The 19,290-nt window shown below is 38.2% G+C and overlaps 2 protein-coding genes across 3 annotated transcripts; both read left to right on the forward strand.

The window, feature by feature from the left end:
* LOC125970755 (cytochrome P450 2F2) lies at positions 1–7,015 on the forward strand. Its single transcript, XM_049723358.2, has 11 exons — positions 1–241; positions 2,112–2,274; positions 2,612–2,764; positions 2,957–3,117; positions 3,768–3,836; positions 3,994–4,098; positions 4,191–4,332; positions 4,933–5,018; positions 5,228–5,329; positions 6,127–6,268; positions 6,337–7,015. The coding sequence occupies exons 1-11, from the start codon at positions 83–85 to the stop codon at positions 6,528–6,530; spliced, it is 1,476 nt and encodes a 491-aa protein (XP_049579315.1). The 5' UTR covers positions 1–82; the 3' UTR covers positions 6,531–7,015.
* Positions 7,016–7,128: 113 nt separating this feature from the next.
* On the forward strand, positions 7,129–15,228 carry hsf4 (heat shock transcription factor 4). 2 transcript variants are annotated; one of them, XM_049723359.2, is made up of 13 exons: positions 7,131–7,673; positions 8,912–9,020; positions 9,097–9,224; positions 9,298–9,422; positions 10,084–10,159; positions 10,667–10,734; positions 11,337–11,436; positions 12,068–12,186; positions 12,862–13,098; positions 13,161–13,257; positions 13,964–14,029; positions 14,189–14,286; positions 14,499–15,228. In XM_049723359.2, the coding sequence occupies exons 1-12, from the start codon at positions 7,548–7,550 to the stop codon at positions 14,246–14,248; spliced, it is 1,311 nt and encodes a 436-aa protein (XP_049579316.1). In that variant the 5' UTR covers positions 7,131–7,547; the 3' UTR covers positions 14,249–14,286; positions 14,499–15,228. The 2 variants fall into 2 exon arrangements, with proteins under 2 accessions (XP_049579317.1, XP_049579316.1); XM_049723360.2 differs by lacking the exon at positions 14,189–14,286 and having other exon boundaries at positions 7,129–7,673.
* The last annotated feature ends 4,062 nt before the right edge of the window (positions 15,229–19,290 follow it).

Here is a 19,290-nt window from a genome sequence, read left to right on the forward strand (position 1 = left end):
GCAAAGTACACAAAGACAGCGGTAGGATAGTTGCCCAACCTCACAGGCAGTGGTGTTGTTTTGGCCAGTCCACTCTTCCAACATGCTAGCTACAATCCTCCTTCCACTTTGTGTTTTCTTTATACTTTTTAATTTCATGTGCCGAAGGCCGAAAAATTTTCCACCGGGCCCCATGATCTTGCCAATCCTGGGAAACATATTGAGCCTGAGCTTGGAAAACCCCATGCAAGACTTTGAGCGGGTATGTAACACATACATTTTAAATTGCTATTTGTGCAATACATTTTATTACATTTTAAAACCTAATTCTTAAGTTTCCAATAATGCATTTCTTTATAGAATCATCATATTGAGTTTGATTTTTCTGTGTCATTCTCACCACGACATAATGCACAGGTGTCAAACACAAGGCCCGGGGGGGCGGATACGGCCCGCCACATCATTTTATGTGGCCCGCGAAGACAAATTGTGCATCAAATTCATGTGTAATTACTAGAATTGCAAATTGTCTTCACTCTTAATAATATCTTTGATTTTAAATATTTGACCAGTTTTTACTCATCTGATTTGAAAACGAGTTATTTGTCAGTTTGTAGCTATTACTGTGTATAATATGAGGTCCTCATACATTTTTTTGGGTTGACAGTCATAATGGCCCTCTGAAAGAAGCTATGACTACAATGCGGCCCGCAAAAAAAACGAGTTTGACACCCCCATTATGTCAGAATGTATTGAATTTAAAAAAAAAAAAAAAAAATTAAAAAATCAAGTATCGGGTGAATGCTTTTGCGGGAGGGATTTCACTCAACTCTACTATTTCAATATGATTGCATAACAATAGTCTATGCACAGTTGAAAGCTGTACCCTTTTGCCACACTAACAAAACCCAAGGCTACTCTTTGGCCTTGACCTTAAGAGTTCACACACTAATCATGACTCTGTTATATTTTCCCAGTTCTTTAACAGTAATGCTCGCTGGGCTAATAGTATTAACCTGGAGGCTGAATTCTCAGTTTAACTATTTACTGTATGCCAGAAAGATTGAGACACGGCCGTGTTGCCTTTTTTGTGAAATTGCGAAAGAAGGTCTAATCCCTGCTAACAAGGGTGTGACTCTGCCTCGCCTGTGTGACGTTGCAGTCTTAACTGAAGTCAACTAATACATATGTGCAAAGAGAAGAGAAGGCCAGTGAAAGCAAGAGTCACAACAAGATAACGGCATATTTCAAGCTACCTATCTAATCACATATGCCAAAGAATCCTATTCTAACAACTCGAGAAGAAAATAAAAGAGGTCATAATGCAATCATACAAAATGTAGAAAGTCAACCAAAATACATAATGATCATAATCCATTCAACAAAGAAAACCTCAGTGGCTTGCTCATTTATTTATTTATTCATTTATTTATTTAAGTATTAGATTTGCCAATAATATTATGATGTTTATTTAGCCAATTGCTGCAATATTTACTGAATATTATGTATTATGTGACTTGAGTGATGTGAAATCATACCAAATTTTGAGACAGATTTATATAAAAGTAGCTACATGATGAAAATAAGCCTAAGTAATTGCGCTGTCACCGTAGTGCAAGAGAAAAACATACTTTAACAAAGGTTGCCACCTTTGTTAATGTATGTTTTTCTCCAGCATCCTGCTTTGGGGCTGTTATTTTTTCAGCTTGAACTTGGTCCATAGGTGAGCTGGAGCGTGTATGTTTAAATAGTAGTCAGCTAACAAAAAAACTTCAGTCTTCTGCTTGATATCAATTTAAAAAAAAAGTCATGAAAAGCCTACTGGAAAATCTACATTCGGGGTTTGTCAAAGCAAGTATGTGTGTGATGACACTCATTTAACAAGTTTGAATTTGATGTTACCCAATGTCTTGAACATTACCAACTTCTTAGTCTATGCTGTGGTGGCTTGAGGTCTCTTCAATTCTTCGTTTTACTTAAAGACCCCAAAAAAGAAGGTAAGAGTTGTGTATCCTCTTTAAAGCCACTGAGTTATTTAGGTCTGTCCACTCTTATACGACATGTAAATGTTAGTTAATATACTGAATTTCTGTATTGTGCTAACATTCTATATTGTTTTTATGTTTTCGAAGCTAAGGAAGGCATACGGAAATGTCTACAGTGTGTACCTTGGGCCTCGTCCTGCTATTATTATCAATGGGTTACAAGCCATGAAGGAGGCTTTAGTCTCCAAAGCGATTGACTTTGCTGGACGACCCCAAGACCTTTATGTCAATGACACAACAAACAGAAAAGGTAAATTGATGCCAAGATCACTAGGATCACGGGTGTGCTGGAGTCTATCCCAGCTGATTGAAAGAGCCCAATAATTGGGTTTCATATTTACCCAACTTCCGGGTTGGTTAAATTTTTGAGGGTGTAGCTGTCAGTGAAATAAAATCTAATCGAAAGATCATTTGAAGTGGCTTCAGTCTGTACCATACTCCTCCACTTTCTGCAACGAGGAAGTATAAGTGATCCAATCTTCAATTTAAATTTTCTACTTCTTTTGATATAATAATAATAAAAAAACATTTACACTGTATATTGTTTTTCATATTCTCTCCATTAACCACCTTTACATCTGTTGCAGGAGTCATTCTGGCTGACTATGGTTCTAGTTGGAAGGACCATCGGCGATTTGCTCTGATGACTTTGAGGAACTTTGGTCTTGGGAAGAATTCAATGGAGGAGAGGATTTTGGGAGAAACAGAATTTATCATGAACACGCTGGAAAAGTGTGCTGGTATGTGGAGCGTACATTTACTGTCCACATGATCTGATGTTGTTCACACCAAAAATAATACATGCTATTTCATCTATTTGTAATTTTTCTTTTGCTCACTCCGTGTTGCAATGCTGGATTTTCTGTTAAATATTTAATGTCTTTGTATCATGAGTTTGCACTAATAATCTTTCATTGAAACCTTTCCTACAGGTAGTACCCTGAGTCCACAACTTATGTTCCATAATGCATCCTCTAACATCATCTGCCAGGTTCTGTTTGGTAAACGCTACGATTATGATGATGAGTTCATCAAGGTCATTGTTCGTTGTTTCACTGAGAATGCTAAGTTGGCCAATGGACCCTGGGCTATGGTGAGTCAAGAAAAACGCAAACACCCCCTTATGCCTCATTGTACTAGTTCAAAATCTAGCAAATACCAGAAGAAAATTCTACCCATCTGCAGTGTTAGACTGCACTTTGCGCTCAACATAAAAATAGGGCCTCCAGTGTAACTAAAACATGTCTACCATCTACTGGTGAATGATGAAATTACAATTTAAAATTACAGTCAACTCCTGTATATTTGCAGTTCAGCACTCATGGATTTGCATGATCGCTGATTTGTTTTTCTGTTTCTTTTCTCAAATTGTTTTCATATTTTGGCTTTTTGGCCTTCCCATGTTGCCCATTTTTCCATGGACAATTTATGTATTCAATGCTTATCAGCATTTTTCTTTTTTAAATTATTTTGGGTTTGTAAAAAATATGAATAATTCAAAAGATTCTTTTTTCTAGTGTTAATCATGTGGCCATTCGGAGCGCATGCCAGTCGCCCATTCCTGAAAAATGCTATTAATGGGTGATCCGCTGATACCCGAGCTCTCCAAATTCACTAGGCAAAAATAAACCCTTCACTTTGCACACACTATGAAGGACGCATTTTAATCAGTATGATTATGCACTTACACTGGTTGGTATAATGGGAGATTACCCATGATTATTTTCTTATTTATCCTTGCAGCTGTATGACTCCTTGCCGATGATTCGTAGTCTTCCATTGCCCTTCATGAAGGCTTTTGAAAATGTCAAGGTATGTTATATGGCTTTGTATTTAATTTTAGAGATAAGGTTACACGATTCAGATTAAAGACTTTCAACAGATCTCAACGAAGTTATGCTGACAAATTCTGTAATGTCCTCGTTTTAGTCAAAATAAAATGATTGAACGGTCTCCTCTTGTTCTTTAGAAATGTCAAAATCTTGCAAAGGAATTGTTGGCTGAGCACAAGAGAACCAGAATCCCCAATGAACCACGCGACTTTGTTGACTGCTATCTAGATGAAATGTTTAAGGTGGTCACAAATATTAACTGGAGTCGTTGTTAAATCCAGTATGTTTTTTTTTTAAATATATACTAAAACAATCATTTCTTTTTATTTTTTAGAGAAGTGGTGATGATGATTCCTCATTTTCAGAGGAGCAGCTGTCAATGTACGCTCTAGATCTTCACTTTGCTGGGACAGACACCACTTCCAATACCCTACTGACAGCTTTCCTTTATCTTATGACTCATCCAGACGTACAAGGTATGTTTGCTCCTAGTAATTGTTTTCTCCCTAGGTGATTTGTCTCCTGTTCTAGAAATTACAAGCAGTTGTTGCTGAGCTGAAAATGTACATTTACAGTTTATCTACAGAAGAAGCCCATAATGGAAAACTTTCCAATCCTCTGACTAAATACAGTCTGACTAACATATTCATCACCATCATCATTTTCTTCTACAAATCAGATTGTATTGGTCAATCGCAAATAACCCGAAACCCTTACTGTATTACAATAAATAACATTTAACTTGTATTATTTTTTTATTCTTGAAAGACAGCAGGACAAGATGGGTGCTTATCATGTAGTAAAGTCTTGTTCGTGTGAGTGTGAATGATTGTGGCGATTGTTGCTACACTAGTGTGGTGTGTAATTCCTTGATGTATTAAAATGATAAAATGATGTATTATTTGATAAAATAAGGGAATAAAACATTATTCCGGATAAACCTTGTTTACACATAAACATAAATCTCCACATACACACATAAAAAAACAGATATTGTATTTCACATATTCATGTTATTTCATATGGAATTAAAATTAGATTTCCTCTCACACCCTTTTTTCTCCTGTATTTGTTAGAGCGTTGCCAACAGGAGATTGATGAAGTGTTGAACGGAGAGGATAAAGTGTGTTTTGATGACCGAAACAAAATGCCATACGTGCAGGTACATCAGTATTTGATACTGTATGATGTAAATGATTTTAAATTTAATGTATTCCATGTTAAGTTATGATAATAGCATGTTTGCTTTTATAAGACACCTAAAGCAAGATATTATTAATAATTTCAAAATTTTAAAAAAAAATCTTTATCTATTCATTTATTTGTTTATGTATTTATTTATTCATTCATTCATTTATTTGTTTATTACAGGCTGTAATCCATGAAATTCAGAGAATTGCAAACACTGTGCCACTGAGTGTGTATCACTGTACAACAAAAAAAACAGAGTTGATGGGATATTCGATTCCTAAGGTAAGAGACAGGATGGATGTAGACCTAAACTTTGGGTGAATTGTATTGACAAATAGGGCAAATATAGTATCTTGACGCACCATGTTTCTTTTCACGTGTTTGGCCATAAGATGGTCAATCAAATGTGGAACAAAATGACAGTGACAGTGAGCATAATGGCAGCCTGGAAGGGACAAAAGAACAGCCTGTGGCAAGTACATCAGTTAAAGAAATAGATATTGTAGAAGTGCAACAATTAATCGATAACCAAGCCATGATCAAATTAATGTGTAATAATTTTCATAATCGATTCATTATTTACAGACCTTGTTTTTCAATTCAAAATTGTCCAAATTCTTGGAATTTCAGTCTATCAAAAGCAAATATTCTAAAACCATTAATAATTATTGATTAAATAGTCCTCCATGAAAGTAGACAGTGTGCATGTGTGACTTCTTCTGTCAACAATTTGACCAATTTTTGACATGTAATGAACCAAACAAGTAATAAGTATTTTATGTTTGTGTATTTTAAATAACTTGTTATTTTTTAATGAAACAGTATATTATATTAGCTCAAAAGCTGTTGTTTTGTGTAACTCAATCAATGAACAGAAAACAATATCAAAACAATATCTATTCCTTACATGGCTTGGATTGGCAAAAGTAAAAAAAAAAAAGCTGCTATTTACTCTTACTATGCAATAATTCTTAAATTATTTTGATGTAACTTTGACTCGTGGTAAATCTTATTGTATCTATCTTGCACTTTTCTATACTACATTGTCTTCACATCATTTGGTTTCTTTGGCTCTCCAGGGTACAATGATCATCCCAAATTTGACCTCAGTGCTGCATGAGGAAGGCCAGTGGAAATCCCCTCATAAATTCAACCCAGAAAACTTCCTCAATGACCAGGGCGAGTTTGTCAAGCCAGACGCTTTTATGCCTTTTTCTGCAGGTTTGTATAGGAACATATTTTACAAGCTGAAACCGCTGCGAATGATTTCTCCAACATTTCCTATACAGGTCCTCGCATGTGTCTCGGTGAAGGTTTGGCCCGTATGGAACTCTTCCTCATCACGGTGACTATGCTGAAAAAATTCAAGTTCATCTGGCCTGAAGATGCAGGAGAGCCAGACTTCACCCCAGTCTTTGGGGTCACTCTCACTCCCAAACCTTATCGCATGAAGATACAACTCAGAACAAAGCGTGAAAGCTGAGTGAAAATTAAATGAGACTAACTATTATACCATTATTTACTCATGAGGTATAGGTAGCTGGTATAACCTGGCACGATGCATATCTAAAATATCACCATTAAGTGAAAGACTGAGGCTGTTTTAAATGTGGCACTAATAGGCCATTTGAAGCAGTTTGTGATAATGTCACCTAAAATGTACAAAAACGCACACACACACACGCACACACACACACACATACTTTTGTCACTTGACCGGCAGGCATCTGATGGAACTGTTGGTCAAATGTGCTCTTATACGTACATTTCTGTGTTATCGCAACTCTTTAAATGTTGATAATAGTTATAAAAAAAATATTTTTCTCTTCAAACCTAAAAAGACAGCTTTTGTAGTAAACCAAATCCCAATAGGGTTTATGTCGAGTATAACCAAAGCAGATCACTCAATCCTTGAATTCCCCTCTTGGACAGTTCCATAATAAAGAGAAAATCCTTAACACCTTAAAAGCAAGCTCTGTTATTTTTTTATTATTTTAAAAATAACCTGCGTGCGTCATTTTTTTTGTGTAGAATGATAGTGCACTCTTTGTAAGGTATTGTTATACGTGTGTGTGTGTGCACCCGCACGTATGTGTGTGTGCATGGCTGCGTGCACGTGCGCATGTGTGTGTTAGGGGATGGGTTTGAATGGTGCTGACAAAGACCTTCTGTGATGACATTCAGTTGAATGATGGTGGGGCAGAGAGAGCAGAGAGAGGGCAGAAAAAATTGGCCAACACTCTTACTGACAGATTAATACAGATATTTCTAAGATATTTCCCAAACTAGTCAAGGACCGTAAAGGTAAATACAAAGCTGGACATGACGTAAACAAGCTCAGCATGGAATCAAATCGACTGCGGCAAACTTGAGAATATCAGTAACGGATTTCCACAAGTGGATTTCTCCAAAATGAAATAGTGTCAGAGGGAACTGGCACACATACACTCGTATACAGGCCTTCCTCACTCTTACACACATCTGGTTTCCTCAAGTCAGCATGCAGGAGTCTCCAGGTGCCTTGGGTGTAGATGGCAACTACACCAGCAATGTTCCAGCTTTTCTCACCAAACTGTGGACTCTAGTGGAGGATCCCGATACCAACCACCTAATCTGCTGGAGTGCTGTGAGTAACCTCAAATCATCCACTGGACACTTGTAAACAAGGGACCAGTGTGCTGCTGTGTTCATCAAAAGTACAGTCATGCTTTTTGACACACAAGTTACCAATGATACAACGAAATACCTAAGCTGTAATGTGGATGTGTGGATGTCAGCTTTGGACCATCCTAATTAATAGCAAAATCGAAAATGTACATGTTAGCTATATGTCAGTGTGTTTGTTAATTAAGAGATAAATGAATTATAATAAAGAAAAGCTTATTCCGCATTCTGAGGATTTCCACAATGTTAGCCTAAAATATAAAATCAGAAATTTAAAACCATAATGATAATGCTATGTTGCAGTAGTTATCGGGTAGGCTACCTTGATTACTGTAGTTATTGATCTTTCTGGCTAATTTTCAGGATGGAAAATTAAGTCAGTAGTCTTAACTATATTTTTCTCCGTTTGCTCACACTGGACACTGCATGCAGTACCACTACTAAGTCAAAAATATATTCACTGGTGTCAGGCCAAACCCTCATACCTCCAAAATAATATTTCTTCTGGATAAAAATGATGTTTGTTTAACCATTAACATCACGTCGTCAAATAGAATAATCCATTTCCACCTGAATAATTTGCAAAAATAACACACACGTGGACTGACCTGACCAACGCTATATATTTGTGAGAAATATAACGCCAGCAAATATGAGAACGTGAAAACCAAGGTTTAGTTAAGACAGTACCACACACAAAAACACAAAAAATAAACGTGGACAACTGGTCATGTATGCTGTCTGTCATCATTATCATTGTAGCTGCATATTCATGAGCAAATAATTTTGCTTGACTCACAAACACTACACTGTACAATACACTATACAATACTATGCTACTTGCAGTGTTTGTCTGCTCCGTGTCTTGAGGACAAGCATTTTTGTCCTTTTGATGAGACAGATAGGCAGCGAAATGTCTCGGTGGTCAAGAGAGCTGCCTCACATTCATGCGATCCAGTTTCCTCTGGCCTCTCAACCACATGCATGTTATGTTGACTTTAGACTTTAATCACCTATCGATGTGAATGTGAATGTATATTACTCTGTGAGTAACTGATGGCCAGACTCTCACAATATTTGGTAGATCATCTGACTACATTGGATATATGACTCATAGCAATTGATTTGATAAAGGTATTTATGATTAGAGCAAGATTTCTTAAAACAGCCAGGATTAATGACTGTATTTGTCTGTTTTAGACTGGGACCAGTTTCCATGTGTTTGACCAGGGACGCTTTGCCAAAGAAGTTCTACCAAAGTACTTTAAACACAATAACATGGCAAGCTTTGTCCGACAGCTCAATATGTGTGAGTCTTTTTTTATTATCATTTCATCTTTTTCCCCTGTTTTCCTTCTAATGCATTTCTATTTTGCATGATCTAGACGGCTTCCGAAAAGTTGTAAATATTGAGCAAAGCGGTCTGGTTAAACCTGAGCGAGATGATACAGAGTTCCAACATTTGTACTTCCTCCAGGGACATGAACATATGCTGGAGCACATCAAGAGGAAGGTATTGTATGGACACAGAATAAAGAATACTGCCCCAAAACAAACATCATGTCACAAAATAACCATGCGTGCAGGTATCAATAGTGAAGAGCGAAGAAACCAAAGTTCGTCAAGAGGATCTCAGTAAACTGCTGTATGAAGTTCAGCTATTAAGAACACAGCAGGACAACATGGAGTGTCAGATGCAGGACATGAAGCAGTGAGTAGTGTCCAAAAAATCCATATACTGTCCATCCAGCTGTTTAAAAAATACATGCTTGGAAAAACCATGTTAGCCATGTTGCGTGGTTGCAACATGTACATGAGCAGAGCCCACTATTGTTGTTCAATTGCTGCTGTGTGTTCTTTGTGTGCTGCTGTTTCTTTGTACTCAGCATTGTTTGTTAATGAGAGCAGAGAATGTTCACCTGCTCACCTGACTGGCGCATGCACACACACACACACAGGCACACACACGCACACACAGTGACCACATTGATAAAGACACATGTATCCGACAATTGTCTAAAGTACCTTACTTTTCACGAATCAAAATTCTGAGCGATTGACAGTAACGTTAAGCAGAATGAAATAATTTGCCCATGGCATAACAAAGTGATTATTTCATAGTGCTCTATTTAGATGGTGTTAAAACAATCTGATCACTGGAGACATGCCCATGCCCGCAAGATGCCACAAAAATGTTAATAATTTGCAGGGTACAAATAATTATTTCTTATCTTAAACAAATTTAGGGAAAATTTGTAATGCTTTGTCTCTCTCTGTATCAAATCATCATTTTTTTCTTGTAGTAACTGAAACAAATACTAAATATGTCCCCTTCAACTTGTAATCACATCTTTTTCCTGTCCTATTTTCAGGCAGAATGAAGTTCTGTGGAGAGAGGTGGTCTCACTGAGACAGAACCACACACAGCAACAAAAGGTCATGAACAAGGTCAGTCCATATGATCTAAAGAATAGGACTGTTGATGATGTCAGTGTTATGACTAAATATGCTTGACTGACTATTGTGCCAATATTGTTTAGCCATATAGTGGATGTGTGTAAATAGCTCAATTCACTTCATGCTGTTTTTAAAAATAAAGATGTACTGCAATTAATTGTCGTTCATTTTAGTCAATGTAGATACGCAAACGTATGCATTAATTGTAACTTTTCCAAAATCCTTTGCTTATATAAATGATGTATTGTATTGTATTGTATTGTATTGTATTGTATTGTATTGTATTGTATTGTATTGTATTGTATTGTATTGTATACACTATGTTAACTAAATATGTACGTATAGCCGAACAGACCTTCTTAAGTAAAGATATTGAAATGTAATATTCTTTGTCCGTGTGCATGCATGTGTGCGTGTGTGTACGTGTGCACTTATGTTTGAGAGAGAAAGGTGAGAGGGAGTTGCTGATTCATGCTGTGCCTTTTCTCTCTTTGCCAGCTAATTCAGTTTCTGTTCAGCCAGATGCAGTCCAACACACCCGGCACTGTTAGCTTGAAGAGAAAGCTGTGAGTATGAACACACACACAAAACACACACACACACGGAGTTCCTATCAACAAAATTTAGACAAACGGGGCCACAGTGGGGCAGTGGGAAGGGCTGGCTCAGCTGACAAACTGAACCATCAAGCTGTGTGAATGGCGACAAGTGCTGAATCAGTTACACGCACACACACACATGCACACACACACGTGCACACAGATGGAAGGCAGACCTGAGTGCATGACCCTGCTAGAGCCAATGTAAAATGCTGGTTCAGCCTTGCGGTGGGAAAGGCACGTTCTCACACAAAGGTGGCAAGAGAACAGACATTTCAGGGTCAGCATGCTGCCTGGCAAAGCTGCAGTGATGGCTCATGCTTTACCATGAGTTGACATAATGATTTGAGTCATCATGCTTGAATCCGATGAGTAAATATGTTTTACAAGGTAAAACTATATAGCACAGAATGTTTTTTTTTATTTCCCCAATATATTCTCTAACGCTCTGACCGTATTGAAAACATACTAATAGTCAAGCCTTTCATTGTTCACTCAATAGGTATTGACAGCATAATGAAACTGCTCGGACACAAACATTTAACATTAAAACCTCATTATCTGTTCAGGCCATTGATGTTGGATGATGGCTCTCTTAGCCCACCTGCGTCCAAGTTCAGCCATATTAACCCAATGGAGCCAGTGCATGATCCCTTCTACATCCAGTCGGTGAGAGAATGTTCACAGCTTCAATTTTATGCAGATGCCTTATACTCATTCACTGAGGTCTTACAGTCATGCATAGAATCAATGCGCTGGGATAAATAGAAACTTCTATAGCAAGATGGATGGATGGATGGATGGATGGATGGATGGATGGATGGATGGATGGATGGATGGATGGATGGATGGATGGATGGATGGATGGATGGATGGATGGATGGATGGATGGATGGATGGATGGATGGATGGATGGATGGATGGATGGATGGATGGATGGATGGATGGATGGATGGATGGATACATAGATAGATACATAGATAGATACATAGATACATCGATAGATTGTGTACGTGGAAAAATCGCTCGTCCCACCTCCTCTGTAAATGCCTGTATTCTGTTATGTAATCCATATCAACACTAGATGGAAGCAGTGCTTAGTGAGAGATGCAAATACCATCACCATCCTCTCATCTGTGATCTCTACTCAGTTTCTTACATTTGCCCTGAGTTTTTAGGGATGGGTGGTTTAGACCAGGGGATGTCATTGATCTCTGTGAACTGTGGCCTTAGACACACTTCGAGGCCCCTTTTTAAGGATACTATGAATAAACTTGACTTGACCGCTCTTCTTTCACAGCCATCCAGTGATACTGCTTCATGTTCTACCACTGGGCTAGCAGGTGGACCGATCATATCGGATGTAACAGATATGTCTCAAGCCAGCATGCCTCTACAGATGCAGTCTGATGAGACCAGGTAGGTAAAGTCGGTAGAAAAAGCAGTACATTTTTCAACGTCTGTCATCATACTCACATGGCTGACACAATTCCCGCAAATCTAGACAAGAGCTGTTTGAATCTGCTTTAAAGAAGTGACAGATGTGATTTAAGACAAAACTTGAAGGATGATTGTAGGACTAGTCTGAAGCATTCAATGTGAGCTTTATTTTATCCCCAAAAGCAGATATGTTTAATATATGATATGTACAATATATATATTTGTGCCCACAAGCGTTGTTTAAGGGGAAGTCAACCACTAAATATTTTTATATGTTGTATGAGTTAAGCAGCAAAATTCACCCATTTTTATCTCTCATGGGGCGGCCATTTTTCCACTTGCTGTGAACTAAAAATGGCATCACAGTTGCCAGGTCTCAGGTCACCAGGTTTCTGAAACTGAGCAAAATGTCCGCCCTCTGCGATTGATAAAAACATATGGAGTCATATGAGAACATCAGCAGAAGCTATGGAGAATGTTCTGCTGATATTAGCATCCTCCCGAATATAAGGTTTTGCAGTGGTTTCGTTTATGATTGATTAAAATGCTCTCGTGAGGTTTTATTTCCAAGACTTGAAGGATCTGTTGTGATCTCATGGTCGTAGCAAGCCTATACATGAACTAATTTATGGGTAATTGCCCCATTTGTTTAAGTCATAGGGAAAAGTGCCTGATGCTGATCAAAGAAGAGCCTGTGAGTCCAGGAGTGAGAGCAGGAGTGAAAGGTGGCGGTGTTGCTGGAGGAGACACCCTGGCGTTGAACGCCGCTTGTGAAGTGTGCACCTCAGAACCTCCCGTCCTTCCTGTTGCAATGGTGCAGTCTGTCTTAGAGGGGAGAGGATCATCTGCCTCAGTGACAGAAAGGAGGAATAAGAGAGCTGCTATTGAAAGGTAAGCACTCACATCATGTTTAAGCGGCGACAACTTGTCACTGGGTCTATTTGTGTCTGCAGAGTGGAGTGTGGTTCTGATGCAGTGGAAAATATGGAGATGAGCCTGGAGGAGTTGCAGCAGCTGATACTCAGGAGCCATCAACAGAGTAACATGGATGTAAGCATTCACACGCATGCACGCAAACCACATGCGTGCATAAGTGGATAAAAAGACCACACAACCCTGTTCAAAGTTTTTGTGATAACATGGAATGAGACTATGATAAATTATTTCAGAGCGTTTTCCATCTTTAATATGACCTATAACTTGTACAACTCATTTTTGTAATCTTTTACAGAGGGGAGTTAAAAATAAACAACTGACATAAGTCCGCACACCCTTTTACAACTAGGATATGATTGTGTTCCGCAGTTCCAATAAACGTGATTCGGATAATAATTACTATTTGCGGTGAAACGCACAAATTGGCACAAGACAGTCTGCCAAAATACCAAATGCGGTAACCTTGACAAAAATACGGCTCTTTGTGGCTCTTTTCAGGCTTGTTGTTATTTGTCCAGGTATCTTGCGCCCGCATTCCTTCGCTTCAACTAAAATCAAACTTGTGTTTTTATTTTTTTTCTCCACTTTAATGTAGCAAATTTGTCCATACATCTCATCTTTCTTTTCTGCACAAAGCATAGCCATTAATGGTTTACTTTTATGCAGTGGTGATTTTTCCATGACTGGCATCTTGCCACCAAGAGTTACTTTGTCATGAATTGTGCGAGAATTTGCCACCTAGCATTATCGGTCCTATCACTATTCACTATCACTTCACTACGAGCCCAACATGTTGCCCCTGCTTTTGTCTCTTTTGCAGCCCTTCAGTGTAAACCTTCCTCTAACTGAATGGAGCTTTAATGAGATGGAGTCCAATCTCAAATCAGTAAGTTACCTAATATAAATTTTGTGAGTCTTTACACCTCTAGAATATTTTTCTGTTCTCTCTTTTTACTATTCCATGGACTTACCAAATTCTGCATTTCCTGTCTGATTGAGCATTAAAATTGCTCACATTGAAGTGCATATGTCTTATACTTGACAGTATGTGTTCCAAAATCAAGAACCTGACGCTTTTCCAGCATCCACTTGTGAGAAACAGTGATTAGTTTGTGCAGTGAGTGGCCCTTTTTGAAATAGAAGGTAATAAAGTTGACAAACTAATCATTGAGATACGTGTGTGTGTGTGTGTGTGTTTATGGACTACATATTTGAAAACAGATAACAAACCAGATCTTGGTTCAATCAACAGCAACAAAACACGGCAAAATCGTTTTAATTTTAACAACTAGTATTTTCAGTCCAATCTATTGCCTTTCTTTGTCTGGTCCTAATAATTATACTTTTCTCTACAGGCCACAGACACATCTTACCTTGCATGAATTTGATCCTAGAAGCTGGCCAGGTTATTTATTTTATTTGCCTTTTTTTGTATGCATAAGTATTCTTATGAAATGCAGAAATGATCATATTTGTACAAATAATGTCTTTTTTCTTTAATGGATTGCTCCAAGAATATCAAGACCCTATTACCAGCAAGATGCACACAGTGCATGCTTGGCTTGAGCACTTTAGTCTTTCTGTGAGAGGGGATTCCTACATATGGGTACAGAAGTAACTTATTATTTTCGAATCATATTATTGCAAATGCACACAAGTGAAACAAAATATTGTGATTACCTGAATGTGTGCAAAACATGGATCGTCATTATATATTTTGTTCTGTCTGATTTTTGGGGGTTCTGGAAAAAAAATGTAGACACAATCAGAAGCATTTTTGTGTGTTAATCTTAAGGCAAGTTGTCCTTCATGAAATAGAAGATTCATCAGTCAACATATGGAATCAAGCCACTCTAAACTTCATTCAGAAACCATTTTAAGTATCAGTAGGACATATTGCAGGAGGTTTAATATCTAACCTATGTACTTTAGGTCAGACACGTAACTAGGGTTATTTCGTCTAACTAAATGTATGGTTTCAAGGACAACAAATGATAGACTTTTCAACTTGACTGAACCAACCACACCACTGCATTTTTGCACAAACTCCATAGTACAGTTATGGTTAAATAGTTTGTTCTTTGTTAATTGGTTTAAAGTAGACTTGGATCATCTTAAGAACCAACCAACCAACCAACAAACCAACCAACAAACAAACAAACAAACAAACAAACAAACAAACAAACAAACAAACAAACAAACAAACAAACAAACAAACAAACAGGCTGACTGACTGACTGACTGACTGACTGACTGACTGACTGACTGACTGACTGACTGACTGACTGACTGACTGACTGACTGACTGACTGACTGACTGACTGACTGACTGACTGACTGACCTGACTGACTGACTGACTGACTGACTGACTGACTGACTGACTGACTGACTGACTGACTGACTGACTGACTAAGACACTGCCTTTCCTCGCTTCCAAATTTCCTCTTGTGTTTTAATGTGGGTTCAGTGAGGTGGTTTCTTGAGCATTTCATTTCATCATTTATGCATCTATAAATTGAAGAAGTGTAGAATTATTCTTTGGAAAAAAATATCCCAATGAACTCATACTGTATGTTACGTCATTCTTTTTAAACCACTGACACTGGATATTTTCTAGTTTTACTCTTAGTGCTAGTATACTTGGGGAGACTTTCTTTAAAAAATATGATTTGTGCAATACTGTACAGAATACAATATGTGGATGACCGTAGGAATGTCGTAAAGAGCAACTGTGAGTGGTGAGGTGGAAGACACCAAAGTAAAATGCACAGCAGAAGGAGAATGCTTGTCCAAAAACTTTCAAGGCAGGCGTAACATGTCTGAGAGAAGGATTTCGTTCGGCTTACTGTTGGGAATGAGAATCAGGGCATTAATTGACTTGGAAATTTAGCTGATCGAACTTTTACTCTGTTACATTCTATTATTATAACCCTTATAATTGAACGTGGTTCGTTTGCTTCCATTTGAACTTGATGCGAGTCAAATGGAAACACGCGGAAGATGCCGAATTAGCCCAAACAAGCAAGAACAAAAAAATAATAATATGCCTTCTGATTTTTTAGCATGTTGACTTTGGTGTATAACATGAGGAATTGCACTAAAAATACAGTTGTATATTTGAAAGTGTACAGGCACAGCACATTTAAGACATGCATTTATTTTCCTGTTCCTCACAACAATTCGATTGTTTTTCAGGAGTGACTACACACATTCAGCTGCTGTTGTGTTCTTTATTTATCCTATTTTAATTTTTAATCATTTGCACTGGACATGAATGGATGTGTGTTAAGGCATGCTACTAAGTATTAGTAGCAAACAAGTGAAAATATGACTGCTGTAAAAGAAAGAGCCCGACATACCCAAAAAGCATTATTACACTATGGACAGAAAATAGAATTGAATACGTCATCTCTTGCTATCAATGGCCTTGGAACATTTTAAAATAAACTTTTCACCAAAATATTTTGACTACCATGAAACAGATATGAGGTGTTTCAATGCTTTTAAAGTGGGCCATCATCATCTGCAAATGTTAATGTGTTAAATGGCTTTCATAAAAAGACTAAAGTGCAATATTACACAGGGTCAGTTGAACTGGATATGTATTTCACATGTGAACAAAATATTAATAAATAAAAGAAAAGGGATATTGAAATGAGACATTTTCATGGTATTGGTGTTTTTTTATTATTTTTTTATTATGTTTATCCATCCATCCATCCATCCATCCATCCATCCATCCATCCATCCATCCATCCATCCATCCATCCATCCATCCATCCATCCATCCATCCATCCATCCAAACCAGCCATCCAAAACTTCTCTCTCCCCTGCCACTTCGTCCAGCACATTCCGAGGGATCCCAAGGCCTTTCCAGGCCAGCTGAGAGACAGTCTCTCGAGCGTGTCCTGGGTCATCCTGTTGGTAGGACATACCCGGAACCCCTCCCCGGGGAGGCGTCTTGGAGGCATCCTAAAGAGGTGCCCGAGCCACCTCATCTGGTTCCTCTCAATGTAGAGGAGCAGCAGTTTGACTCCGTGTCCCCTTGAGGATGCCTGATCTTCTCACCCCATATCTAAGGGGCTGGAGGTATGAGTTGGAGCTCTTTCTGACAGGGGATTCTGCCAGAAAACCTTCACAACACGTTTGAGTCTGCCAGGTCGGACAGGCATCTTACCCCAGCTTCGGAGCCAACAACTCCGCCCCTCTCTTCACCCGAGTGTCCCCAACATGCAGCCACAACTCCGATGATCCCTTATGCTTGAATATGGTGTTCATTATGGACGATCCATATCGAGCACAGATATCCAATAGTGCTAGCACTATTGCATGTTTTTTTCCTTGTTCAGTGTAAAGATTGAAATTCTAAATTGCACCCGGGGTTTGTATTTATTTATTTATATTTATTTCCAGCCACACAAGCGATTCATCTGCCAATCATCATATTTCTACAACATGAAAAAATAAGAGGAGGCAAAAGAAAAGTGTGTTCATATTTTATTGCCCAAATATTTTAAAGTTCAAAAGAGGGTACTCATTGACAGAAACCGCTGTGCCTGAAACATTTTCTTTGAAATGTGGGTTGGCTTATTCTCACAAAGCAACACAAAAAAAACCCCGATCATTTTACATAGGCAGATTTTTTTACTATTTTGTCTATCATGACAATGACGACTTTGAACAAATTTCAAAGACATCCATCCTTTTCCTCTTATGTTTGTAGAAAAAAAATATTTGTTTGATCTGGTAGTGGCCATTATGATGTGACTGTTGCAGCAAACCTCTGCAATTTTTATGGAAAAAAACATTTTTTTTATAGACCTCCAAGGGATGTGAAGATGCAAACCAGCCGGCTGTGAAATCAGTTATTGACGTCAAACTAGTGTGAGGCTTTGAAACAGTGACATTTTTAGTCTCCTAAAATGGGCATGCAATAAATGCCATTCTTTGTTTTGAGACGTCTCAAATTGCTAAACCTTTAATCCATGTGTTCTTTGATGGCTTCAATAGTTAGTTAAATGTTGTTTATTCAGTTTGTTTGTATGTTTTTAAGTATCCACTCATTCCCCTCTATTTTCCAGCATTCCTAGTTGCATGGGTATAAAACAACGTGTGATCTACAATAGGGGGCGATAATTTGAGCATAGAGTCAAGTTGAACCACGCCTAAGAAACCACCAAAAATTGACTATGTGACTGAATGTTTAGGGCAGTGGTGTCAAACTCGTTTTTTTTTTTTTTTGTCGCAGGCCGCATTGTAGTCATAGCTTCTTTCGGAGGGCCATTATGACTGTCAACCCAAATAAATGTATGAGCACCTCATATTATATACAGTAAAAGCTACAACACCAACTGACAAATAACTCGTTTTCAAATCAGATGAGTAAAAACTGATCAAATATTTTAAAAAAAAGATATTAAAAGTGAAGACAATTTGCAATTCTAGTCATGGCACATGAATTTGATGCACAATTTGTCTTCTCGGGCCACATAAAATGATGTGGCGGGCTGTATCTGGCCCCCGGGCCTTGAGTTTGACACCTGTGGTTTAGGGGAAAGACTATATTGTATGAACTGTGAATGTAAGATCCACATGGCAAAAGGCATCAGACTAAAAAACTAAATTCATTAAAGTAAATTCACTGTATAGTGTCAAAATATTCACGATGAAATCACTATGTGCAAATACCAAAGTAGTTTGAAAATTGTTTTATACACAAGTCAGTATAGTTAAGAGCATAATTGTGCGCATAAGTGTGTGGATGATGGATTTAGGAATCAACTTTTCAAAAGCTATTTACAGTTAACATTATCATTATTATAATTATCCATCCATCCATTATCTGTACCGCGTGTCCCCACGGGGGTCACGGGCGTGCTGGAGCCTATCCCAGCTGTCATCAGGCAGTAGGCGGGGGACACCCTGAACGGGTTGCCAGCCAACCGCAGGGCACACAGAGGCGAAAAAGCATGCGCACTCGCACCCATGGGCAATTTGGAGTGCTCAAGCGACCTACCAAGCATGTTTTGGGGATGTGGGAGGAAACCGGAGGACCCGGACAAAACCCACGCAGGTACAAGAACATGCAAACTCCACACAGGGAGGACTGGAGGTGGTATTGATCCCACACTCTCCGAACTGCAAA

The sequence above is a fragment of the Syngnathus scovelli genome, chromosome 6 (assembly GCF_024217435.2).
Source record: "Syngnathus scovelli strain Florida chromosome 6, RoL_Ssco_1.2, whole genome shotgun sequence".
NCBI lineage: Eukaryota > Metazoa > Chordata > Actinopteri > Syngnathiformes > Syngnathidae > Syngnathus > Syngnathus scovelli.